We start from the raw sequence: 26,294 nt of genomic DNA on the forward strand, positions 1-26,294 counted from the left end.
TACAGTGAGACTTCATAATATTTTTTAAAAATGATAGTACATTGATGGTGTTCACTATTAAATATTCAACACTGAACATTTTCTGCACATTGGCACCTGAGATACCTCAGTATTTTCCTGTACTTAAACCTCTGTCTTCATTGTAAAGCAATAATAATCAATCACACTTAGCTCTCATATGCTTTTCATTGGTAGATCTCAAAATGCATTACAACGAGATAAGCATCATTATCCCCACATTATAGTTGGGGAAACTGAGTCAGAGAGCGGTCATGTTACATGGCTAAGGTCACCCTCAGCCCAGTGGCAGAGCTGGGAATAGAAAATAGGTTGTTTGAGTCCCAGTCCAGTGCTCTATCCAGTAGGCCACATAGTATATCTAAACTATATTTTTCTAAATGAATATAGTCAATTGTGTGATGTAACGTCCATGGTGCTTGTGTTTTGATCACTTACTTGCTAATTCACAAAATTGTAGTAATTCATAACAGGTCTCCCAGTCATTGGTGCAAATTAGTGAGTTTTAATGTTGTAACATTTAGCCCAAGCAATGTAAGTAGCTGCCATGTAAATCTAGGCAACATCTTTCTTTACCGCTGTAGTATTATACATACCAAGCTGTTTTCGCTTGCCTTTGGCTGATCCTTTAGCTTTGGTTTGTTCTTTAATTTTAAGTTTCTTTACTGAATCTTTGGGACTTAGTTCAGAGGTCTTGCTGGATTTTGGACTTTCTAACATTTTTCAGATTTCTGTCTGGAAAGATATTATATATAGCATTAATATATTGTAATCAAAGGGTCAAGTTTGCCGCTGGCCAAAATGAGAATTTTGGCCAAGGCTTACATTTATACAGCTTATCATTGAAGTCTTTTTCGTCCATGTCTAAAGGCACTGTCCAAACATTTACGTCCCAAACTTACTGTACTTTTGACGTGGCATCTTATAGTTGGAAAGTGCTGCTGCTTCTGTTTTAGGGCATGTCCACACAGCACAGCAATGTGCGCTAGAGGGGTGTGATTTTTTAAAGCACACCAGTGTGCTGTGCACTAACTGGCAGTAAAAATTCCATAGTGCATTAAGGTAGGGCGGTCACTAGGGAACTTTTAATGTGCGCCAGGAGCGTCTATATTGGCCAGTTAGCGTGCAACGCAGTACAGTTTAGAAATTATATCCTCTCGTGCACACTGCTATGCTGTGTAGACAAGCCCTTCGTAGACTAGTTATAATATTGATTGTTCCAGGGCTGAATAATTAAAAAGGTAAATAACAAGGTGAGAGTACTGAAGTACCGGGGGTAGCTGTATTAGACTGTATCCACAAAAACAACGAGGAGTCCAATGGCACCTTAAAGACTAACAGATTTATTTGGGCATAAGCTTTCGTGGGTAAAAAAACACTTCTTCAGATGTATGGTGTGAAAATTACAGATGCAGGCGTTAAATACTGACATATGAAGAGAAGGGAGTTAACTCACAAGTGGAGAACCATTGTTGACAGGGCCAGTTTGATCAGGGTGGATGTAGTCCACTCCCAATAATTGATGAGGAGGTGTCAATTCCAGGAGAGGCAAAGCTGCTTTTGTAATGAGCTAGCCACTCCCAGTTCCTATTCAAGCCCAAATTAATGGTATTAAATTTGCAAATGAATTTTAGTTCTGCAGTTTCTCTTTGAAGTCTGTTTCTGACATTTTTTTGTTCAAGTATAGCTACTTTTAAGTCTGTTACAGAACGTCCAGGAAGATTGAAGTGTTCTCCTTCTGGCTTTTGTATGTTACCGTTTCTGATGTCTGATTTGTGTCCATTTATTCTTTTACGTAGGGACTGTCCGGTTTGGCCAAAGTACATGGCAGAGGAGCATTGCTGGCACATGATGGCATATATCACATTAGTAGACGTGCAGGTGAATGAGCCTCTGATGGTGTGGCTGATGTGGTTGGGTCCTCTGACGGTGTCGCTAGAGTAGATATGGGGACAGAGCAGGCAATGAGGTTTGCTACAGGGACTACATCCATCTTGACTGAATTGGCCCTGTCAACGCTGGTTCTCCACTTGTGAGGTAACTCCCCTCTCTTCATATGTCCGTATATAATGCCTGCATCTGTAATTTTCACGCCATGCATCTGAAGAAGTGGTTTTTTACCCACGAAAGCTTATGCCCAAATAAATCTGTTAGTCTTTAAGATGCCACCAGACTCCTTATTGTTATGGTGAGAGTAGGTTTCACACACAAACAAAGCTGTGTACTTTTGCTACAGTCTTCATGGAACATGTGGAGTACCATTATTTGTCCCGGTGTTTTTAAACATAGGCAGGAGCATAGCTGCACACAGCATTTTTGTCAGAAGTAATGTACAGAGTATTACCAAAGAGATATTTATCTGTATTTTTACTCTAACTAGAATCTGTTGGTGCTACTATCTCAACACAGCTCAAAATGAATAAAACTGTGCTACCTACAGTTTTCAGTGTCTCACTCCTTCCTCTCACCTAAACTTCTTGAAGACAGGCAACAATCATCTTTGAAGGATTCCAGTTCCACGGGAGCAAATTCCAGTACAGTGAAAATAATATCAGAGAGGATACAATGACCAGTTAAATGATATGCCATTCCCTGACCACAGTTTTCTTTATCACAGAGGAAAAGTAGGGATTTGTAAATATTCATCATTTTTTCCTCTTTGTCAATTAACAGTCCATGGCATTTCAATTGCTGGACAGTGCCAGCGCTGTTTTCCTTCAGTCTAGCCTGGGACCTCAACCTTAAAATATCCACAAATCCCACATGAGGCTGAATGTGGGAAAAAGCTGTAGGCCCAGATTCTGTTCTCATTCCCACCACTGCAAATCCAGAGTAATTGGCCACTTGCCTCAACTGACTTTTTAGTTTGACACCATTAAGGGCAAACTTGAACAACTGTACAATTAGTTACAACATACAGTCACACACATTTCTTCTTTGACTTCATTATTCTCTACACACATCTGGAGGCTCAACCAGTGGCTGTCTGGCTTATTTCATTCTCCTTCTTCCCTCCCACTTCTCCCTCTCAAAGGATAGGAGAGAGGGTTTAGGAAAGAAGTATACAGGCTCTTTTTTTCTGCTTCAGAGTGGTCACCATAGTCATAATACATAAGAATCTCAAGAAAACAGCTTTCTGCTTCTGCCTTCTTTTCCACTGAAATAGTCCAACTTTTCATCTGTATAATGAAAATTATTATAATATTAAAAACCAATTAGAATAGCAGAGATCACAGGTTGTAAGAAGGGTCTATTCTGCTTGATATAAACGTAAAATCCTGCCAGCAGTATGGGCCAGACAAGACAAGACCAAACAAAAACGTGAAACACAGTTGCAGCACCATCATGTGGAGAATATACACCTAGCATCCAATTAACTAGCAATTTTTACAACCAGATTGGTCCAGGCTTTCTTAGGTCAGATATTATTAGTGAACAACCAGAAGATTTAAGCATAAGTAACGAAGGCTGGAGTGGCAGTTGCATTGTGCCACAAGTCTCTATAATGTGGGCATACAAATTTGAAACTAGTTTTTAGGAATGTAAACTAATTGGGGCAAGGACCATATTGTCATAAGTGGTTGCACAGCACCTAGTATATTTTGGGCGTTACCACAATAGTAATAGTAATAAAAGAAAGGCCATGCACTCGTATCATGGCCTGCCCCATGATATAACACTTATTACCAGAGAATCACTGATGAGCCCTAAAGGGAGGTCCCTCCAGCATCCTTTGGACAGATACCATATTCACCACAAAGGACCTGAGACTGAAGGTAGGTGAGATTTAAATAAAACAAAACAATACCAGAGAATCAGAGACGCCCCAGGGGAAAAATTTAAAGAAGGTATTTTAAGAAGCCTAAAATGGTTTGTACTAGGGCTGTCAAGCAATTAAACAAATTAATCGTGATTAATCACACTGTTAATAATAGAATACCATTTATTTAAATATTTGTGGCTGTTTTCCACATTTTCAAATATATTGATTTCAATTATAACACAGAATACAAAGTCTACAGTGCTCACCTTATATTTATTTTTATTACAAATATTTATACTGTAAAAACCAAGTTTTTTTCAATTCACCTAATACAAATACTGTAGTGCAATCTCTTTATCATGAAAGTTGAACTTACAAATGTAGAATTATATACAAAAAAAACTGCATTCAAAAAAAAAATGTAAAACTTTACAGCCTACAAGTCAACTCTGTCCTATTTTGTGTTCAGCCAATCGCTCAGACAAACAAGTTTGTTTACATTTGCAGGAGATAATGCTGCCTGCTTCTTGATCACAATGTCACCTGAAAGTGAGAACGGGTGTTCGCATGGCACTGTTGTAGCCAGCATCGTAAGATATTTACGTGCCAGATGCGCTAAAGATTCATATGTCCCTTTGCGCTTCAACCAACATTGCAGAGGACATGGGTCCATGCTGCAGACAGGTTCTGCTCGATAACAATCCAAAGCAGTGCAGATCGACTGAGTCAAATGCCACCAGCAGAAGGTCGATTTTCTTTTTTGGTGGTTCAGGTTCTGTAGTTTCCACATTGGAGTGTTGCTTTTTTAAGACTTCTGAAAACATGCTCCACACCTCATCCTTCTCAGATTTTGGAAGGCACTTCAGATTCTTAAACCTTGGGTCAAGTGCTGTAGAAATCTCACATTGGTACCTTCTTTGTGTTTGTCAAATCTGCAGCGAAAGTGTTCTTGAAATGAACATGTGCTGAGCCATCATCCGAGACGTCTATAACATGAAATATATGGCAGAATGCGGGTAAAACAGACCCAGAGACACACAATTCTCCCCCAAGGAGTTCAGTCTCAAATTTAATTAACGCATTATATTTTTAACGAGCATCATCAGCATGGAAGCATGTCCTCTAGAATAGTGGTTGAATCATGAAGGGGCATATGAATGTTAAGCATAGCTGGCACATAGATACCTTGTCGTGCTGGCTACAAAAGTCCCATGCAAATGCCTCTTCTCACTTTCTGGTGACATTGTAAATAAGAAGTGGGAGCATTATCTCTGGTAAATGTAAACAAACATGTTTGTGTTAGCGAGTGGCTGAACGATAAGTAGGAGTGAGTGGACTTGTAGGCTCTAAAGTTTTACATTATTTTGTTTTTGAGTGCAATTAGGTAACAAAAAAAATCTACATTTGTAAATTGCACTTTCACGATAAAAAGATTGCACTACAGTACTTGTATGAGGTGAATTGAAAAATACTTTATCATTTTTGCAGTGCAAATATTTATAATAAAAACAATATAAAGTGAGCAGTGTACATTTTATATTCTGTGTTGTAATTGAAATCAATATATTTGATAATGTAGAAAAACATCCAAAAATATTTAATAAATTTCAATGGGTATTCTATCGTTTAACAGTCCAATTAAAACTGCGATTAATCATGATTAATTTTTTAAATCAAGATTAATATTTTTAATTGCGTAAGTTAACTACGATTAATCAACAGCCCTAGTTTGAATGTGAAAAGAAATAAGTCTAGATGTGTGTGTTGCAACTTAAAGGACCATCCTAACTTTTAGTTTAATATCTTTCCTCCCCACATTGAGAAACTTGGTGCTTCTCTTTTTTATGCCACTACTCTCAAATCATTCTAGAAGGAATAAGAAATCAAATATCATATTCAGCTCTACACAGTCAGAACATGTAAAATTTTAATTTGGAGGCAGCCACTAGCAAAGAGAGGTAGAAGTGGTCATCTATTATTCTAGATTTGGGACCTAATCTAGCGGCTACTGAAATTAATATATATTTTGTCATTGACTTCAATGGGAGTCAGGTCAGGGTTAACTGTAATTCTTTTTTTTTTTTTTTTTTTTTTTTACAGTATTTGGGATTCCACCCCACCCATTTTCTGTTTCACCATGAACAAGATAGAAAACTATCATTTTCCTCTTTTACCAGAGCATGGGAATGACAGGTGATGGGCAACACCTGCATTTAAGAATTTGTTAATCATTACTGATTAGTGCAAATATGGTCCCTGGCTTAAATCCATTCATGAGTTGTATAAATATAAACCACCTTCTTTTACCATAAGTCATAACCGCACTCGCACAAGATCAGTTAACATTCCAGAACTCTGAAACCACTGCAGTTCTGGAGCTGCCATTTTATGAGAATTAACAAGGACTTGCAATTGAATCACAACCTGAGAAGAAACATATTTACTAATTTTACATGGAATGACTCTAAAGTGAAAAGATTCAAGGTTTTACCGTATGTTTACTCAATCTTAATTTGATATCATGAAACTTGTTCATAACCATTTCTACTGAAGATTGCTAATGTACAACTAAACTCACTTTCCAACTGCTTTTCTATAAATATATTTATGTTGTGCATATAATGTACTCATTGATTCTTGCCTGCCTATATTCTTGCACCCAGACTTTGCAGGGAGTAACGTGCTTATCTTACAGTTCTGAGACACATATTAACTTCTGTGTTTTTAAAAATGTGTTGGGACTGTCTAATTAGAATGATTGTATGCTGCTCCAAAAGACGAGAAGAAAGGCAATCTATCTTTATGGGCATATTATGCTAAAGATTGGGCTAAAAAGATAGAGAAAATGTTGTCAAAACCTCCAAGCACAGTACTACAAAAAAATCCTACATGGCACATCATAAAGGAAGGTGCAAGATTGTCAAATGCAAGTACACAGAAAGTCACTACTGATCCATATCATTGTACATTTAAAACAACTGTTGCCCACTGGCACCGTCTGTGGTCCTGTTCCTACAAAGGGATCCTGTCACTGCTCTAACTTGAGCCAGAAGCTTGAAGCCTCTGGATGAAAGAGAGAATGTTTTCCAACACAAAGCAGACAGTAATTCTGAAAATTAATTGGAGGACAAAATGAATCATTGAATATTTAGTACAGTCACATTACTTCACCACTTCCTTATTCAATATTGAAATGAATCCGGATTGGAAATTTTGATTTGTTTCTAGTGAGTAATCAAAACCATAAGTCATATGAATAGAGGAAACACTGAAATATCTGAGATTAATCACGACTCTTTTTAGGAAAGTAATTTACAAAGCATATTAGTGTATAAGACATCCATGTGTTCCATTCTTTTGTTTGACTTTAAAGCTACTGTGCTGAGAAAAAGAGTTTACAAACAAATCTCTTTAAAATAAATTTTAAAAATCTCTCCAGTCTACTTAATTCTTCCCCCTTTATCCTCTATACAACTGAGAGGTCATACAGACATGTGAGGGGTTGGCAGGAAGATTACAGGGATGGGTGGGAATGTGAAATGTAACTGAGTTGAGTGATGGAAATCAAATCTGGAACCCACAGAGGCTGCTTAGGTACCAGCTGGGAGAAAGATGGACATACATTTATTACAATATAGTTAGAAAAAAAAATCTAATTAGCCTTCTTTTATAATCTCACAAACAATACATCAGTTCTGACTCAAAATTTTTCATTCTCTAGGTATGCATTTGTCTGTAGTTAGGACGCTATTAGGGCCTGATCTTATTCCTACTGAATTCAACAGCAAAACTTCTATAGATTTCACTGGAAACTGAACCAGGCCCCTACCATTTACATCGGTGCAAAGTGGATGTAAAATGCTACCATTTTGATTTAGCAACATATTACTCAGAGGTATGTGACTGTACAAAGTGCAGCGCAGTGGAGAATCAAGGCCTTAACCTTTATGAGCCCCTGTGGGTAGCTGACATGAATCAAAGTCTCTAAAATATTATAACATTCACTTTGGTATTATGCTGGGATCTCCTGTAAACTATTGGTCCTTAATGTATAAGCTAAAGCTAACATTTTCAGGACTTGCCTCTGCTTTGGACACCTACATATTTGGTTTCCTAACTTCAGATACAGTAGTGTCTTAGATAAAAAACTAAAAAAGCAAGGCACCCAAACTTCGAGGACACTTTTGAAAATCTGGCCCTCAGTGACTTGCCTCAGCTCACAGAGTTGAGCCAGTGACAGAGTAAGAACTAAAAATGAGGTCTCCTGATTCTCATTCCTGAACAGTAGCCACTAGACCGGGGTGGCCAACCTGAGCCTGAGAAGAAGCCAGAATTTACCAAGGTACATTGCCAAAGAGCCACAGTAATACGTCAGCAGCCCCCCCCTCGGTTCCTCTCCCCACAACTCCCAGCGCCTCCAATCCACCGGCAGCCCCGCTGATCAGCGCCTCTCTCTCCCTCCCCGCACCTCCCGATCAGCTGTTTCGTGGCATGCAGGAGGCTCTGGGGGGAGCAGCGAGGGCACAGCAGGCTCAGGGGAGCGGGTGAGGGGTGGAGTGGGGGCAGGGCCTGTGGCAGAGCCAGGGGTTGAGCAGTGAACACTCTCCGGCACATTGGAAAGCTGGCACCTGTTGCTCCAGCCCTGGAGTTGGTGCCTATACAAGGAACCACATATTAACTTCTGAAGAGCCACATGTGGCTCCTAAGCCATAGATTGGCCACCCCTGTACTAGACTATGCTGTCTCACCTTCTCTTAGAAAAATGTAGCACAAACCATAGTACAACTTCCACTATTACTTGAATAACATTTTGTTAGTCACTTTTTGTTAAACACTGACAGTATGGTCAACAATGTACAAAACACAGAAAAAGAAATGTCTCCTGCCCAGGGGAGCTTACAATCCAAATAAGAATCTTGCTCTGTGAATTTTTCAGAAGAGGCCAAGAGTTTAATTTTTAATGTCAAGCAGAAATGTTTTGTCCATGTTCAGTTCCTATCCTCACAGAGAGCTCTCTCTAAGTTCTTATACTGCATAAGAGTAGGACTCCATTACATATACATATAAATACCCAAATGCAATATTTTCATAGTGCTGTTCATTAACTAAATACCTGAACACTAAACTTGAAAAATAACAGCAGAGTGTACAAAACATGTATACAAAGAATAATTATTGAAAACATAATATAATGTATAAATCCCGGTATTAAATAAACCAGATATTTTATCTATGGGCTGTTTATGTCCACAGATACATGTGATTTAACTATCTACAATCTTTCATAAACTATGAGGAGTCAATTTTCAGCTCAAATTGTCAGAACAAGATCATATATTAACTGGTAATGTCCACGCAGACATCGTTTGACAACTTTGTGTTAGATATTTTACAGATTAATTGTCATCATGGAACCAATGTGCAGTCCTTAGACTCTCAGAAGAAAAATGAAGATCAGAATGTTCTCCTAATTGTTTAATGGACCGAAAAAAGTAGAATTATGAAACAAATCCACAAAGTTGCCGGGTGCCACAGAAAGAGAAAGGTGATTAGTTATGAGCAATGAAAGGGATGCTGTCTAAACTGAGAAGGAAGAAAGATTAATTAGTGGCCTAATTGAACCATTTAAGGTCATGTCTGTGTGTATTACTAATTTGAAACTGATTTATTACAATTTAAAAATACTGAATCATCAAATGTACATCTACAGAACAAAACAGTACCAGCAAATTATCAAAAACGTACTTTATTATTTTGTTGTCTGTGTCACCAGATCTAAATTAAAGGGACACTGGCAACTTAAAAAGCACATTCCTGTTTGGAAAAAAAAAAAAAAAAAAAGAAGCTACAATTGTTAACAGTAACAGCTAAGAATGATCAAATCTGTTCAGAAGCCCTTGTGTTGTTTATTTTGATTAACTTTATGTAATCTGCCGTACACAGTTTTCGATATGCCCCCAAATATATGATCTGACAACGTATAAGTGCATTACAGAAGTTGTTTGGAATTAAGCTAGAATTTTTGGCAATTGAGGCCCTGATCCAAGCAAGCATCTGAGCATGTGAGTCGTTCCACACCAGTCAAACATATGCTTAAATGCTTTCCTGAATTAGGGCCTCATTAGGGGCTCGATGGGTTTTGCCACCTGAGGGGACACAAGGAGGCAGTTAGAGACTGTGGAACATCAGTTAGATGTTTCTGCTAAAATTATGAGCAATGTAAAAATGTTGACATTTAAAATGCCATATTTAGGTCTCAATCATCTCACTGGAAGCAGGGAGCAGTGTACACATCTCTGAGTTATAGTTTCTGGGTGACTGTAGACTCAGGAAGACTGCAATGCATCATCTTACATCAGATTAACATTTTCAAGCTTTTTTTTTGCAACCACCGGGACTAGAAACATAATATTTTAAAAATAAAACCTTAGATTCTAGAGCACAATTCTGCAGCACAGTGTGGATTCCAAGATAAATTCCAGACAACACAAAGAATCCCGACTACAGGTTTCAGCATGCTACGCTCCATTTTGATCAAATTTTCAGCCACCTTGTAGGTGCTGTCTTTGCTAAGACTACAGACCGTGGCATGCAATACTCCATTTTATTCTGAACAGAGATGCTCATGGAAATGTACAGGTACCAGCATGTTCATCTTGGTAAGTGTGGACTGTGCATTTTTGCCCTAAGTGGAGTCTGCCCTGAACACTGGGAATCTGCCTGCAATTTTTCAAAAAGAAAATGAGGGTGATCTGTATAACAGACCCATGTTATAAATTTTATAGTGTCCAAATGGAGGTCTGGTCCCATGGTCAGGACCATTTTCACATTGTGGTGTTTGTTGCTAGAAACCACCAAAATTAGATTAAATCACAGGTTCAAAATATTGCCCAAAGCAAGCTTCCTAGTACCACCTTTTCCTTTCTCCTCTTTATCCTGATGCTTCTTTTCTGCCCTCTTGTACAGTGTTTATGTTTTTCCTTAGGCCATATTTTGTCACTCATTTTAGATGACAATTACAATCTTCTCTCCCCGCCCCCATCTCTCTCAAAGAGGTTTTCTTTGCTGATTTGGCCTTTCTTCTTCTGCTTCCTTTTTGGCTTCACTGCTTTCTCTTGCCATCCCAATCACTCCGCACCATTTCTAAGCCCCTTGCTCCCCTTCCCCTCCCCTTTCTCCTGCACCCTCCTGGGGCTGCGGGCTGCATACCCAAGGGGTGAGTATTTTGGAGGGCGAGCGGCTGAGGGTGGGAGGCCAGGTGGCTCTCATTGAATCGGGATGGGGGGGTCACCCTGCCCCTGTGATTACCCCTCTGTGGGGGTTTATGCCCCCGGGCTGCCAGATGCTTACCCTGCGCTCGGCTGAGACCTCCACGCCCAGAACCCCTCTCTGCCCCCGGCCCCGCTTACCTGCCTGCAGGCTCAGGGGTCCACTCTGGGGTCTGGGCGAAGAGGGCCTCAGGCCACGCTGCAGGCGTCGTTAGGATGCTTCGGTTGCTAGGGCCGAATGACAAGCAGGACTGACAATTCTATCAGGCAATACGCGCCTTCGAATTCAACCCGCCTCCTGCAAGGGGAGCCGCGATTGGCTGAGACAGACGAATTCTGTTCTAAAGGCGACACCGAGAAGACTACAATTCCCAGCATGCTATACGCTGCCATTCTCGTAGCCACCGGCGTGAGACGGTGAGCAATGCATGCTGGGGATTGCGGTCTCCTCACTGGGGAGGACGAAGAAAGAGTCTGTTCTGGGCGCATTGTGGGCTCGTCTGGCTGTTCAGTGCAGCAAAGGAGCGGCCTGCGCGGGCTATAGACACCTGGCTGCGAGCAGGAGGATGGCTATCAGATCCCTGCAATCTGTTTTTAAGGTGAAGGCAGGGGGAACAGACCTGCTGCCCCAAGGCTTATCCATAGAGAGGGAGACACTTCACACACACCTCTCCCCTCCACAAGCCTTAACCACAAGCTGCTGCTTTTGTGCTAGCTCTTCCGACACAGCATCTGCACCTGTGTCAAGATTCCCCCTCGGTTGCTAAAGCTGCCACCCTGCCCCCACACACAGGCGGCTCATGTCCCAATTCCATCCCCCCCTTCCAGGCCCTGAAATTGAAAGTCCCCCTTGTTTCGGGGTTCTCCTTGATTTGAGGTCATTCTAAGGCTGTTGTGAGTCTCTTCAGATAGGGGTGGGAATTTAGGTGTTTTGGTTTTGTTTGTAAATCTCCCTCCTTCAGTGCCGGTCTTACAGATTTTAGGCGAAGCATGAGAATCATTTAGATTGCCTTACTTGATTGTAAGCTCTTTGGGGCTAAAGGTTCATCTTTTTGTTCTGTGTACAGCATCTAGCTCAATGGAGCCCTTGACTGAGCCTTTTAAATGCTACTGCTGTACAATAATAATGACAACCTAGGGGACATGAGTGCCACTTTCTTCTGTTCCTTTCCACACAATCAGGAGGGTCCTAATCTCTTTTAAATCTGCTGATACTGTCTCTGACTCTCCCAGTCGTCCCCCCCCCCCCCCCGAAATTATAAAGGAAAAGATTTCTTTTGCCACTGCTGAGTCTGCCACAGGCTGGGCAAGGGGTCAGCAGGTAGATCAGTACTAATCACACATTCCTAGGGCAGTTTCTATCTTTCATGAAACTACCCTCACCTTAGGCAGCTGTACCAAAGCCATCTTTTGTATCCTAGTTCGGGAGTGACTGATCCTCAGGAAAGAGTCTTATTGTCTCTTTGAAGTCCAGCTAATAACTTTAATAGGTTAATTATATTTGATGTTTATTATGACTGCCTGTGTAGAACTATAGTCAATGGAAGTCATTCAGCATAGCTCAACCCTCCCCCCGCAGACTGCTCTTTGTAATTATGATTTTGTTACTGGAAGATGACGATTTTATTAAAGATCCAGATGCAACTAATTACAGCACAGTGTATTCTTTCTTCCAAATCAGGAATACTGAAAAAAAAAAATCCAGACACAGAACTAGTATTACAGTACATACATAATATTCCAAAACATCTTATATAACAGTCTGGCTGTGACATTACATTTCAAGAAACAGTATATAAATAGTATATATATCAAAAGTTCATCACTTGGTATAAGGCCTTTCTTCCAACAATTTCAAAGCACTTTACAACCAGTAGAAAATTAATCCTCACAATACCTATGTGAGATAGACCAGGATTATTAGTCCTGTTTTCAGCTGAGGAAACTAGAACACAAAGAGGGCAAGTGACTTATCCAAAGTCAAAGAAGAATTTAGTGGCAATATCAAGAAAACAACCCACATTGCCTGTGTTCTACTACAGCATGAACAATAAAATAATTACTATATTAAACATTATTTTTTGTGCAAAGCATATTAAAAATAACACTTCAATTCAAATTTGGCCCCAAATTTAAGTTGTATAAAAACAAGCTACATCAATAGAAACATTCAATTTTATTTAAAATTATAGTGGGTGAATAATATCCAATTCCAATGCAAATTTTATAAAAATAAACATCCCCCTGCATTGTTTGCAACCCAAACATTACCCTACTGAGAATCTAACAGGGAAACGAATGATAAAAATGACAAGGACTTCACTGATTCTGAGAGTCCAAGCTGAACAACATGCAAAAAGTAAACAGCATAATAATGACAAGTAAAACAGGTGTTTATTTAGATTTTTCCATGTTGACTTCCTGGATGCTATTGGTAATGCAAGCACGGAAACAGATTTGTTTTAGAATCATAGAATATCAGGGTTGGAAGGGACCTCAGGAGGTCATCTAGTCCAACCCCCTGCTCAAAGCAGGACCCATCCCCGACTAAATCATCCCAGTCAGGGCTTTGTCAAGCCTGACCTTAAAAACTTCTAGGGAAGGAGATTCCACCACCTCCCTAGGTAACGCATTCCAGTGTTTCACCACCCTCCTAGTGAAAAAGTTTTTCCTGATATCCAACCTAAACCTCCCCCACTGCAACTTGAGACCATTACTCCTTGTCCTGTCATCCGCTACCACTGAGAACAGTCTAGAGCCATCCTCTTTGGAACTCCCTTTCAGGTAGTTGAAAGCAGCTATCAAATCCCCCCTCATTCTTCTCTTCCGCGCGGACTAAACAATCCCAGCTCCCTCAGCCTCTCCTCATAAGTCATGTGCTCCAGACCCCTAATCATTTTTGTTGCCCTCCGCTGGACTCTTTCCAATTTTTCCACATGTATGTTTTCAATGTATGATTTGTATGTCAACCCAGTGTCCTCGTGCACTAACCAAGAGATGGCTGCATAGCGGTTTTGGGCCAGAGCGAGAAGAGCAAGAAGGATTAAAACAGGCTCCTCCTCTTCTAAAGTGACAGGTAAGGAAGATGAGTGTAAGTGCTGCGGCAACTTGGCCTGTGGCTCGGATCGTCACACCGTCGTTTTTCGGACGACTGTCTGGTGGCTGGGGGATGGGGTCTGATGCAGAGGAGGAGAGGGAAAATGCCGAAGCGGGGAGGACTCGGACCAGGCTGCCAGTGGGAGGAGGCTGCCGGAGGAGCCGAGTGGCAGTCACGTGCTGCTGCTGTATCAGCTAGTCCCTGAGGTGAGGTCCTGGGCCCCGCTGCCGGCAGACACCAGCGCTCCCTCGCTTCGCTGGTCCCCGTCGGCCACAGGCCAGGAGAGGTGCCTGTGCGGCTGTGAAACCAGCTCCCAACTGGCGCCTTCTCCTCAGAGCAATTTGCACCTTCCCGGCTGGCTGCTGTAGGTACGTGGGCTGGCGCGCACGGGCTATTGGCATCAGGTGTCCTTGCACTTTGCAGCGATGCTAACAAGATCGCCCTGAGTAGTTTGCCGAGGGGCAGGTTATATAAGTAATGTGTCAGGGCTACTGTTAAATAAGTAAATATATCAGTCTCTGCCCTGGGGAAATAGCTAAGCGGTCATGGAGGAGACAGGCACGGGAGCAGACTGCGAAATGCAGTTTTTCTATTGTTACCCTCCAAAAGGTCAGTTTGTGCGCAGACCCCCTTTGGCGTCTCTCATCCCAGAAGGTTGGGGAAAACTCTGCAGAGAAAGGCTCTGTGAAGCTACCTTTAGGATGCGGAGATTGGGGAACAATTTCCTCCCTTCATGTATCCATGACATTTTATAGCCTCTTTAGAGTGCCAGGCTGCAACACTTTGAAGCTTTGGAAAACATCAGTTGTTAACTTTAAATGTTTAACTATTTTAAACATGGATACCAAAGACCATCCTTATAAGTGACAGGTTTTAGAGTAGAGGATACATGTGCTAGTCTGTATTCGCAAAAAGAAAAGGAGTATTTGTGGCACCTTAGAGACTAACCAATTTATTTGAGCATAAGCTCTTGTGAGCTACAGCTCACTTCATCCGATGCATGGAAAGCTTATGCACAAATAAATTGGTTAGTCTCTAAGGTGCCATAAGTACGCCTTTTCTTTTTCCTTATAAGTGAGTGATTCCTTAAAATTATCTGCAAATAGATTTTTTTTATTTTGTTTTGTTTTTGCTTTAAAGAAAGGTTCTTGCTAAGTGTGTAAAGCTGTTTCTGTGGTAATAGTGTTGAATAGTGCTGTTGAAACTGTGCCTAAAACCCTACAATATTTCCTAATTGTTACTTTCCTTACAACTCTTCATGGCTATAACTTTTTTTTAGCCTGTAAGGGCTTTTTTTTAGTCTGTAAGTGCTGAAAGTGTTGGCACTTTCAGTCATCTATTGTAAGACTACCTTGTTGGTGACTTGGGATAAAAATACTTGGCATAGATTATTGCAGATCGGACTATGGACTTTGCTCTTAAAAGTTTTCAAGTACAAAGAATGAAAAAGTTGGTACTATTTAAATACTGTGTCTGACTGTTTTTTCTTTTCATAATACTTCATTAAAAAGAAACGGAAGTTGAGTTAACGCTATACAAAGCGATCCAAAGCTACGTCAGAATTTTAACTCTAATTGCTTCCTGTGTCTCTGGGCATTGTAGTACTGACTAGCTAGTCCTGCTCCCTGTACCTATGCATCATTCCCATTTAAGTCAATGGCAGTTGTTGCCTCTAAGTTATCTGTATTGTGAAAAGGAGAATTGACACTTGAAAATGCTATAGGTCATTTAAACGTGAAAGAATTAGTCCTTGCCTTTGGCCTGGTTCTTCTTTTTAGACAGCAGGCTTGGAGATGTAGGGGTAGATAACAAGTAACCTTAAAAGCTGATGTTGACATACTAAATGTCCTTCTGATTTATTTCCCTCTGTGTCTAAAACTTCTCATATTTGTGGTTTTGGTGGGTGAAGAATAGAGCTTTTTGGCAATCAGTTCAGTAATCCAAAGGGACAAAAATATCACTTGTAAATCATGGTCCTGATATTTTAATCTCCAAATTCAATGGCTTCTCAAAACTTTATTAATAGAGCCTAGATATTGCTGTAATTCTAAATAATACATGCAATATATGTCTTGCTATTTGCGCAATGTAGCGTGCAAATATCTTGAACCTACTTGTAATTGGTAGACTAAAATCTTGAGTGTTCATTGTGTGTAACAAAAGTGATCTGCTGTTTACTGTACTTATGCCTGCATGTTTTTCCAATTGACTTTCCATTCCAGAAATGGAAAATGCTGATGTGGTTGTAAGCAGCTGCAGCTCCCATGATGATGATGATCTTTACAGCTACAAACAACACCCATCTGTTTCACAAGAGCTGCTTTTGGAAGACCAGCTTAGAAGGAAACTTAAATTTTTTTTCATGAACCCATGTGAGAAATTTTGGGCGCGGGGCAGAAAACCTTGGAAACTTGGGATTCAGCTTCTAAAAATAGTGATGGTTACCATCCAGGTGAGTTGCTTTGGGAGCTGGGGCTTTCTTTTCACTCCAGGGATACAAGGTAGGAGGAAGGCAACTGATCAATGTTCTACTTGCTGTGGCACAACCTAACAGTACCAACTCAGGCTTCTCTTAATAAGCAACTTTGGAAGCCTTGGAAATATGGTAGATGTTGCATGGTATGTTCACTATGAGTTTTGAATGAGGTATGCAAATCCTGGGGTTTTTTGTTTTTAAACACATTTAGGTATGTCAGAGTAGAATTTTAAGTACTCTCTCATTTTTTTCCAACTTTAAAGTTTAGTTTGCTAGACCAAACCTATGTTGACTAAAATGTCATTATCTGCCTCTCTCTCCTCTTGTTGGGGAGAAAGCTTATGTGCTAATTTTTCTCCTATCTTCAAAGATTTTCCATAATTTCTGCTTATGGAGTGCAGAACCTAGTGACTTTCTGCTGTGAAAGCATGAGCGTGGAGGACAATGGTCCCACAGGCTGCAAGAGAGAATTCCAGGAATCATAGTTTCCTTGATGAAAACCTGGTGGGCTCTATGTGCATATATGCTCTACTTTATATATTTTTTTAATATTACTTTTACTTGTATGTGTTACGTGGATTGTCTTCCTCTTGTAGTAGCTAGAAATTGGGAATGGGAGGACCTAAACTGGAAGTAAACTGTTGAGCCACTGTTTCCAGGGGAAACATGCCCTCCATGAATAACTTGAAATCTTTATAGTCTTCTCACTAGCGTGTTTTTTACATGTGTAGTCCTAGGGCGATACTGTGTATTGAGAAGATGGACTCTTAAATGCCAGAATTACTGGTAATCTAGTTCTCCTTATGTAGAAATTTCACTTCCAGGGAACAGCAGGGCTGCAAAACCCTCCTTTAGCCCAGTGACTGTCTGTTTTATTTCCTGGAAGTGTCTTGTCCCTTTATTAATTGGCAGTAAAACCACTAAAGGGAATACTGGGCTCCTGTTAAGCCTACATAAAACTCTTCTACAAGTCTCTTCCTCCCCAGGATAATCATAGACTCATAGACTTTAAGGTCAGAAGGGACCATTATGATTGTCTAGTCTGATCTCCTGCACAACGCAGGTCACAGAATCACACCCACCCACTCCTGTAACAAATCTCTAACCTATGTCTCAAAAAGAAAAGGAGTACTTGTGGCACCTTAGAGACTAGCCAATTTATTTGAGCATAAGCTTTCGTGAGCTACAGCTCACTTCATCGGATGCATACTGTGGAAACTATAGAAGATCTTTTTATACACACAAAGCATGAAAAAATGGGTGTTTTACCACTACAAAAGGTTTTCTCTCCCCCCACCCCACTCTCCTGCTGGTAATAGCTTATCTAAAGTGATTACCAGCAGGAGAGTGGGGTGGGGGGAGAGAAAACCTTTTGTAGTGGTAAAACACCCATTTTTTCATGCTTTGTGTGTATAAAAAGATCTTCTATAGTTTCCACAGTATGCATCCGATGAAGTGAGCTGTAGCTCACGAAAGCTTATGCTCAAATAAATTGGCTAGTCTCTAAGGTGCCACAAGTACTCCTTTTCTTTTTGCGAATAGACTAACACGGCTGTTACTCTGAAACCTAACCTATGTCTGAGCTACTGAAGTTCTCAAATAGTTGTTTAAAGACTTTGAGGTGCGAAGAATCCCCCAGCAAGTGACCCGTGCCCTGTGCTGCAGAGGAAGGCAAAAAACCCCCAGGGCCTCTGCCAATCTGCCCTGGAGGAAAATTCCTTCCCGACCCCAAATATGGTGATTAGGTAAACCCTGAGCATGTGGGCAAGACTCGCCAGCCAGCCATCCAGGAAAGAATTATCTGTAGTAGTAACTCAGATTCTCTCTCCTCCCGCCGCCCCCATCTAACATCCCATCACAGGACATTGGGCATATCTACCGCTAATAGTTGAAGATCAATTAATTGCCAAAATTAGGCTATCCCATAAACTTATCAAGTTTAGTCTGGAAGCCAGATATGTCTTTTGCCCCCACTGCTTCCCTTGGAAGGCTGTTCCAGAACTTCACTCCTCTGATGGTTAGAAACCTTTGTCTAATATCTAATACTTGTCAACAGGATCTTGTGCTATCCAATCAAAACCTTTTAATGAACAGTTAATTCACTTCTAATGTCTCTTTAAAAACTGCTTGTGTAATTGCAGAATGCTGTGCTAATGCAGTTTTATATGAGTGCAAGAGGTTAGACAACTACATTTCCTTTTCTGTGTCATCCCAGGGTAACTTTTTTTTTCTTTCCCTCGCTTGAAAGCTCGATCTGGTTATACCTTGTAGCTGTTTCTGAGCTGTCACTCTGGTATTTCTTGCTTTTCAAAATAACCTCAGACTATGACTATCAAAACATGTGTAGTGAGTCATTTGTAGCTTGGATAGGAGATGGGATGGCACTTTATTTTTATTTTTTATATTTTTCCTTTTTAAAAAAAAAAAAAAAAAAAAAAAGCTGTTAGACCTGCCTCTCTCTGGCTGGGAAATGACTTTTTCCAAACAGAGGAGGCTATTGTACCTATGCTGAAGGAATGATCTTCTAGGCTATGTATTCTTTAGAGAGCAGTTTGAATTTCCAACATGTTCCCCCTCCTTCTTTCTCTCCCCCCCCCCCCCCCCCAAAAAAAAACAAAAACAAAAAAACCAGCTGGCAGTGTGAGCTCCATTTCTAGTAATAGTCTAATCCAGCCATGGCTGTCCAGAGGAGGTTTCTGTGCAGAAGAGGGAGGGTAACTGTACTGTAAGTCTTTAAAAGCCAATTTTTCTTTGCAGTTCCAAACGTTTTTTTTTTCCTTTTTTTTTTTTTTTCCCCCAGTTAGTAGTTTTTGGGTTAAGCAATCAAATGGTCGTTACCTTCAAGGAGGAGAACACTGTGGCATTCAAGCACCTCTTCTTGAAAGGATATACAGAGAGAATGGATGATACCTATGCTGTATACACACAAACAGATGTCTATGACCAGATCTTCTTTGCAATAAACCAGGTAAAAGTTTCCATTGCAATATGCCTAGTACATAAAAGGCGTAGGAAACAACCTGTAAAATGTAACTTACATCAAGTGATCTCACAAAACTGCAAAATATCTAAAGCTGGTGTCCCAGAAAAAGAGTTGAGACTGAAATAAAACTGGTCTCTTTGGAAAAAAAAATTGAGCTAAAAGCTGGAAGAATTTCCCATTTCCAAACTTCTCTCAATTCTCCCTTTCCCACACTCCCAGAGAAGAGAATGTTGATCTTTTCTAAATTAAGAGGGCAGAGTGTCAGTGAACAGAGACTTGTACCTTTAAGTTATGTTAATAACTCCACAGTTAACAGTTTCTAGTAATTTTACAAAGTCAAATAGTAGTAGATTTTTTTTAAATAGTCTGTCATGACTCTGCATTATTGCCAAATCTTGCACTTTTTATGAACAATGATATAGGATTGGTCAGTTACCTAGTGCAGCTAGTACTGATATTCTACAAATGTAGAGTCATAACTGGAGTGTGCCACTTTAGAATTGTATGGTAGATTATGTACTATATAGTGATACTACTGTCCTTAGTTGTAAATTCAACTAAATCCATTAGTCTATAGGCAGTGTTAAGATGACCTGATCTCTCTCACAGCTGACTTTCTTCAGGTTAGGGAATGATTTCATGCTGAAGTTGAATTAAAATGGGTATGAAGGAGACATCCTCAATTTAAAATTAGTCTCTCCTCAGTATCACAGAGGAAACCAGAGTTGAATTTCATGACTAGTCTCTGGCTTGCTGAGCGGAGTATGAGTACTGGGAGAAGTGGTAAACTCAGTCTGGGGGAAGGGAGTTTGTCACTCAACTGCACCCCATCTGAATGAATGTTGGCTCATTCTTTGGGGAGTCTTATCCAGCCATCTACAAAGCAAACAATATGGGGATATATGTAGAGAGAAGCTGAGTTTTGGTAGCAGGTCTCTTAAGATTTTTCTGGGATGAACAAAGGATGATGGGGATTCAAATAACTATTGCCCTGTGGAGACTAGAGGAAAAGCAATCTTTAAAATAAATGGAGCAGTGGGCTGGGGAAGAGAGTGGCTATGTTCTCCGATCACTGGAGGTAACTCTCTGGCTCTATTTCTCACTGGCTGAGAGCCTCCACTTGTTTTCCAAATACTAAGCAAATAGACCTATCGCTTCCCTAACAGAGTCAACAATTTACGTTTGACTATAGTGCTTTTTTTATCACATTTAAATGCTACAAGGAATGTTCATCACTAAACCTTTTCTGGCACAGTTGCCCTTTGGGATAACTAGACAGAATGGACCACCTTTCAAAGGGGAGGTTCCCCTTTATCACATTCAATGTGCTTGCGTTTTGGCACCAAGAAGTGAATTATGGGCCCAGACATGTGTACTTGTCTCTCTAAATACTTCACTATGGTGGTGCTAAATGGGGATATATCAACACAAATACTCTGAATTGCACCTGCAATTCATTTTAAAGGTGAAAAATCGCACCTGTAAAACGCTCTCAGGATGGGTCCCTCGCCATCTCAAAAGGGAACTACCACAAGTGCTGGGGGGGGGGGGGGGAGAAGAGAAAACAGGGTATTGGTCCCAATGTCTGTCTACTCTGAAGTTTCAGTATTATGGATTTAATTTATATTTGACCATGCTGTGCAAGAGCAAATATTACAGTAACTATCTTTTTTTGCCCTGGTCTTCCAATTCTTACTTATTACTACATAAATATTTCACTCCAATTCTATTTCACTCTGTGATATAGTATCTGTAACTAACCTGGGGCCAACCATTTCTGTAGGTCTAAAGAACAAGATCTAATCCAGTTCCTATGCTGGATGAACAAACATGATCAGGCTTTTCAATTTAAACAAATATTAAGACTTTCTGATAGTCAGCTTGATGTTTTAGAGACTTATGGTTAAAAGTATAGAATACATGGTAGTGTCAGGAGGTGGATCAGGATTACCTAGTGCAAGGTTTTTCTGTGTACACACTTGGGGTTAGAGTCACAAAGAAATTTAAGCATGGTCATGCAGAGCACCACCACACCTATCTCTTATTCTTAGAAAATCACTCAGATTCATAAAGCCTGGGTTAGGCACCTAGGATCCCTATACCATGAATGGAGGGTGATAGGTGTCTCAGAATGGGAGTCACAAAAAGCCAGTGTGCCAGGAGGCTCCTGGCCTAAAGTAGCCAACGGGAGGTGCCAAGCTGCTAGGCATGTGCTGAGCCCTGCCCCTCTCTTGGCAATAGGTGCCAAAATCTGGGCTGCATGGAGATACCTCCATTTGCTTGGGGTTTACAGCTGCAAACCATCTCTTGGTGTTAAGTGCCTATACCGTTTTGGCAAGGGGATGGGGGCTGGTAGAGGAGAAGGAACAGGACCAGCTGCCTCAACTTCTAGTCCAGTGATTAGGGTACTCACCTGAGATGTGGGAGACACTTAGTTCAAGCCCCCACTCCACCTGAAGGGGCGGGGAGAGGATTTGAGCAGGGATGTCATCTCAGGTGACTGCTCTAACTACTGAGCTATGCATATTCTGATGTGGGGCTTTTCCATGATGGGTAAACTAATTTTAAAAAGTCACTGGAGCAGGGGAATTAACTCCAGGTCTCCCACTCCTTAGGTGAATGCACTGACCACAAGGCTGCACAATCATTATTCTCTCTCTCTTCTTCCTTCCTTCTCCTCCCACCAATGATTATGTATCCAAACCAGTGGTCTCCAACCTTTTTAAGCAAAAGATCTTTTTTTTTTTTTTTTTTAAATTTAAGTGCAACCCAGGATCTACCGCCAAAGAAAAGGCAGAAATAACTGTAAACACACAAACCCAAACAACCCCTACCCCACTCACACCATCTCCCCCCCCCCCCATGCTGCTTGCTTTCCCCCACCCTCACTCATTTTCACCAGGTTGGGACAGGGGGTTGGGTTGTGGGAGGAGGTGCAGGCTCTGAGCTGGGGCCAAGGGGTTCAGAGTGTGGGAGGAGCTCTGGCCTGAGCCTGGGGCAGGGGGGGCTGGGGTGTAGCAGGGGGTGCAGGCTCTTGGAGGGAGTTTGGGTGCAGGGGGGCTCAGGGCTGTGGCTGGGGGTTGAGGTGCAGGAGGGTTTTGGTGTATGGGCTCCCACTGGGCCCCGCTTATCTTGGGTGGCGGTGCAGTGCGGCTCCAACGGGCAACCTGACTGCCCTGGCCCCGCACCGTTCCTGGAAGCGGTCGCCATGTCCGGCAGTGGCTCCTGGGGGGAGGGTGGGGCAGGTGGCTTTGCACGCTGCCCCTGTCTGCAGGCACTACCCCCACAGCTCCAATTGGCCAGGAACAGGAGGTGCAGGGGTGGTGCCTGCATGTGGGGGCACTGCGTGGAGCCACCTGCCCCTCTTCTTCCCCCTCCCGCCCCCAGGAGCCGCTGCCAGACATGGCAGCCACTTCCAGGAGTGGCGCGGGGATAGGGCAGGTAGGGAGCTTGCCTTAGCATAAGCGCTGACTTCCCCTCTGCCCTCTGGGCGCTCGACCCCGCCCCCCCGCAGTGCCCTCCCCTGGCCCAATTCCACCCCGTTCCCCAAAGTCCCAGGCCTGCCTTTTCCCAGCCCCGCTTCCTCCCTGCCCATTCCATCCCAAGTCCCTGCCCCTCCCCTGCCTTTTCTCCACCTTCTTCCATAAGTGCGCAGCATCCCCGCTCCTCCCCTTCCCTCCCGGAAAGTCCTAAGTGCTGCCAAATAGCTGTTCGGTGGTGGGTGGGAAGCACTGGGAGGGAGGGGGAGTAGCGGGAATGCAGTGTGCTTGGGAAGGGGGGAGGAGGTGGGGGCAGGGGGAGCTTGGCTGCTGATAGGTGCCGAGCACCCACTAATTTTTCCCCGTGGGTGCTCCAGCCCCGCAGCATCCACAGAGTCGGCACCCGCCTTTGTGCCTTAGCCCCACTGTGCCACCGAACTGTTAGTGGCCGAACTCCGTTTGTCTGCAGGAGGGTTTGCAACCCTATCACAATTGACTGGTCAATTGTGGAGTCTCTGATGGTCTACATCTCAGTGACTGACTGAGATTGACTGCCAGAGGCTCCACGATCAACCAGTCGATCGCGATCAACTGGTTGGTGACCACTGATCCAAACTAATACAGCTCAACAGGAGAGACTGAGGGAGCCCTACATCAGAATATCCTATAGGCTGTAGCCCAGTGATTAGGGCCCTCATCTGAGAGGTGGCAGATCCCTGTTCAAATCCCTTCTCCCCCTCAAGTGAAAGGGAACTTGGGGGTCTCCCACGTTGCAAGTGAGTACTTGAGCCACTGGGCTAAAAGTTATAAGGTAGGTCGTCTAGTGTAAGTTAACCTATAGGGGTCCAATCTGGTAGGTGAGCTCTGAAGGCACTTTCTGGATTGAGCCCCACAGGTGAATTTGTAGGATGGCCTGTGTTTCCTGGTTTATGCATTGCTCTGGGGCTTACACATCCAGAAGTCTTGCAAGGGGCTGCAGTGTGTGAGCACAGAGAAATGTAGGTGCAGAGAGAACCTTTACTGCAAATTTTTAGATGCCTTGTAACTTTAGGCACCTAAAGCAGCTGAACGGGGGTTCTGTGAATCCCAGTGAGGCCTGATTCTGAGATTTTAGGTGCCTAAGTCCTTTTGTGAATCTAGCCCTTAGCTGCTGAAGAACAACAATTCTCTCATTCCAAACTTCTGGGCAATTGTTTGAGGGATACAATCCTATTTCTTCAATATCTTACAAGATTGCAATTTTAAAATTCAAGAGGACAACTTATCATGGTGCTGTCTGACTAGAAAAGTTGGGGTGCTAGTGTAGGACTTGGGAGACAAGTTCAACTCTCTGCTCTGCCACAGACTTCCTGTGTGACCTAGGCAAGTACTTAAGCCTCTGTTTGCCTCTGTTCCCCCATCCTACCTCATAGGGGGGTGTGAGGGTATATATGTTAGCCTGTGAGGCACTCTGATACTACAGTAATAAGGGTCATAGATAGAAAAACTTTAGACAGAGCAAAAGGGTTTAGAAAAAGAGAATATTTTCCTAGAGTTGCAGGAACAGACCTGGAGAAAGTGTGTGTGAAGAGGGAACAACCTGACATGCTGTATGCTGTATACCAGAGTCAGGTATGCTAGGTCTCTGGCCAGAATGTGCTAGTGTGGTTGCTTTTTACAGCATCACCACATCACATGAGAGGATCTGCCCACTGTCCATCCAGGATCAAATGAAATTCTACTGTCAAACCAAATAGCTTATTTTTATGTACATTTTGACTAAGCAACAAACTACAATATTGCCATATGCCTGGGATAAAACCAATCCTGAATCAGATTGATGGATGAAGACCTTCAATGACTATTTGGAAAAAGATGGTACTTCTTATGTCCTAGTGATCTTCATGCCCCAGTGTCAAGACTTCAGAGGCAACAGCCTCAAAGGTTTATCATATACTTTTCATGTCTAATGGCTTTAATCCAAGGATTTCCAAGTGCTTTAAAAATAATGAATTAGCCTCATCCTAGGGACTTGTAAAGAGAGAACTTTAATAGAAAATGCTGCTTGTTTAGGATCTAATCCTGAACTCTCTGCCCAGGCAAAACTCTCTTGAAATTAGTGGACAAGTCCAGCTCAGGAGTGTGGTGTAGCCCTTCTGAATTATTTAGGTGACCGTTTAAACAATGAGATGGTTGTAGTATACATTCAAATGAATATTGACTAGCTTTTTCAGATGTAGCAGCCTAGGCATGACCTCGAATTCAGTTTGATGATCTTGTTTTGACTTAGTACTTACAGCTGCGCCACATATCTGTTGGAAATCATGCTTATGAGAGGAGAGGAGCAGAACAAACAGCTATGGCAATCTGTCAACAGTTCTACAAGCGAGGCAGCATCTGTCCTGGAAATGACACCTTTGATATCGACCCCAACATTGAAACTGGTGACGCACCTACCTTATGTCTTGTCTGAACTCATTATTTATACTCAGTAAACGTTTTTGTTTTCAATTTTCCCCAAACCTAATCAGTATTTTATAGTTGTGTTAAACTGTCATGGAATCTACAAATGTTTCTCTTCCAGCATAATCCGTTCTGGATTTTGTGATCATTTAGTCTGTCTAAACTTTTTACTGTAACCGAACATTTGTGAAATGCGTAAAGCTTTGTAACTTTTTAAAAAAATTACTTGTGATGCTAATGCCCTTTATGTTGAGGGAAGTAGCACTAGCTTTAGCCAATGCTATTGGTATTTTGACTGATTTATAGGCTTTTCTATGGCATCCATCACCATATTATGAAGCCTCTTGCATTTATTAATGCATTTACTAACGCATTTACCATCACAACATCCCTGTGAGGTAAGGAAGTAAATAACTAACGTTAATTCTTTAAGTATGTCTTAAGTCAAGAATGCATTGAGTTGGAGTGCAAGAAAGACAATACTCTTGCAAACTGATCTCTAAAATGACTGATCCATTTGAGAGAGAGAGAGAGAGTATGCTATTTTGACTTCTTTAGTCAAAAGCTCTTATGCCCACTGACGGGAGGTTGGTGGTTTAAAACAAATTAAACTGACAGTGAATCCACCTGGTGGTGTTTGTGCCTCTTTGTTCATGGCAGAATGTTTCTATGTTGAGCCAATGATGCCCTTGGAAAACAGAACACTGGGAAAGCACGAGTTCAATTTCACTCTGGACTTCCATAGGTGAGGTGGAGTGTGTGTGTGTG

At 41.8% G+C, this 26,294-nt stretch overlaps 2 protein-coding genes across 13 annotated transcripts in view; one reads left to right on the forward strand and one right to left on the reverse strand.

Annotated features, from left to right (window-relative positions):
• The window catches only part of DNAI3 (dynein axonemal intermediate chain 3), a 67,984-nt gene extending 56,670 nt beyond the window's left edge, over window positions 1-11,314 (reverse strand). For 8 of the 9 annotated variants that reach the window (XR_007357915.2, XR_012669705.1, XR_007357914.2 and 5 more), the window contains exons 1-2: window positions 11,191-11,314; window positions 615-753 (exon numbers count right to left, since the gene is read on the reverse strand). Coding sequence is in view for 3 of the 9 variants with exons in the window: in XM_048859778.2 (XP_048715735.1) it covers window positions 615-738 (124 nt within the window). In the remaining 6 variants the exon portion in view is untranslated. The remainder of the gene's footprint in view (window positions 1-614; window positions 754-11,190) is intronic. The other variant, XM_048859777.2, reaches the window with a different exon arrangement.
• The window catches only part of MCOLN3 (mucolipin TRP cation channel 3), a 34,117-nt gene continuing 18,020 nt past the window's right edge, over window positions 10,198-26,294 (forward strand). Inside the window, exons 1-6 of one of the 4 annotated variants that reach the window (XM_048859783.2) lie at window positions 10,198-10,440; window positions 14,024-14,125; window positions 16,369-16,598; window positions 19,423-19,590; window positions 25,354-25,507; window positions 26,187-26,271. In XM_048859783.2, coding sequence (XP_048715740.2) covers window positions 16,371-16,598; window positions 19,423-19,590; window positions 25,354-25,507; window positions 26,187-26,271 — 635 coding nt within the window. In that variant the 5' untranslated portion in view covers window positions 10,198-10,440; window positions 14,024-14,125; window positions 16,369-16,370. Of the gene's footprint in view, window positions 10,441-13,972; window positions 14,126-14,148; window positions 14,515-16,368; window positions 16,599-19,422; window positions 19,591-25,353; window positions 25,508-26,186; window positions 26,272-26,294 lie in introns of those variants that run through there. The other 3 variants (XM_048859785.2, XM_048859784.2, XM_048859782.2) reach the window with 3 other exon arrangements.

Source organism: Caretta caretta, chromosome 8, assembly GCF_965140235.1.
Source record: "Caretta caretta isolate rCarCar2 chromosome 8, rCarCar1.hap1, whole genome shotgun sequence".
Classification (NCBI taxonomy): Eukaryota; Metazoa; Chordata; order Testudines; family Cheloniidae; genus Caretta; species Caretta caretta.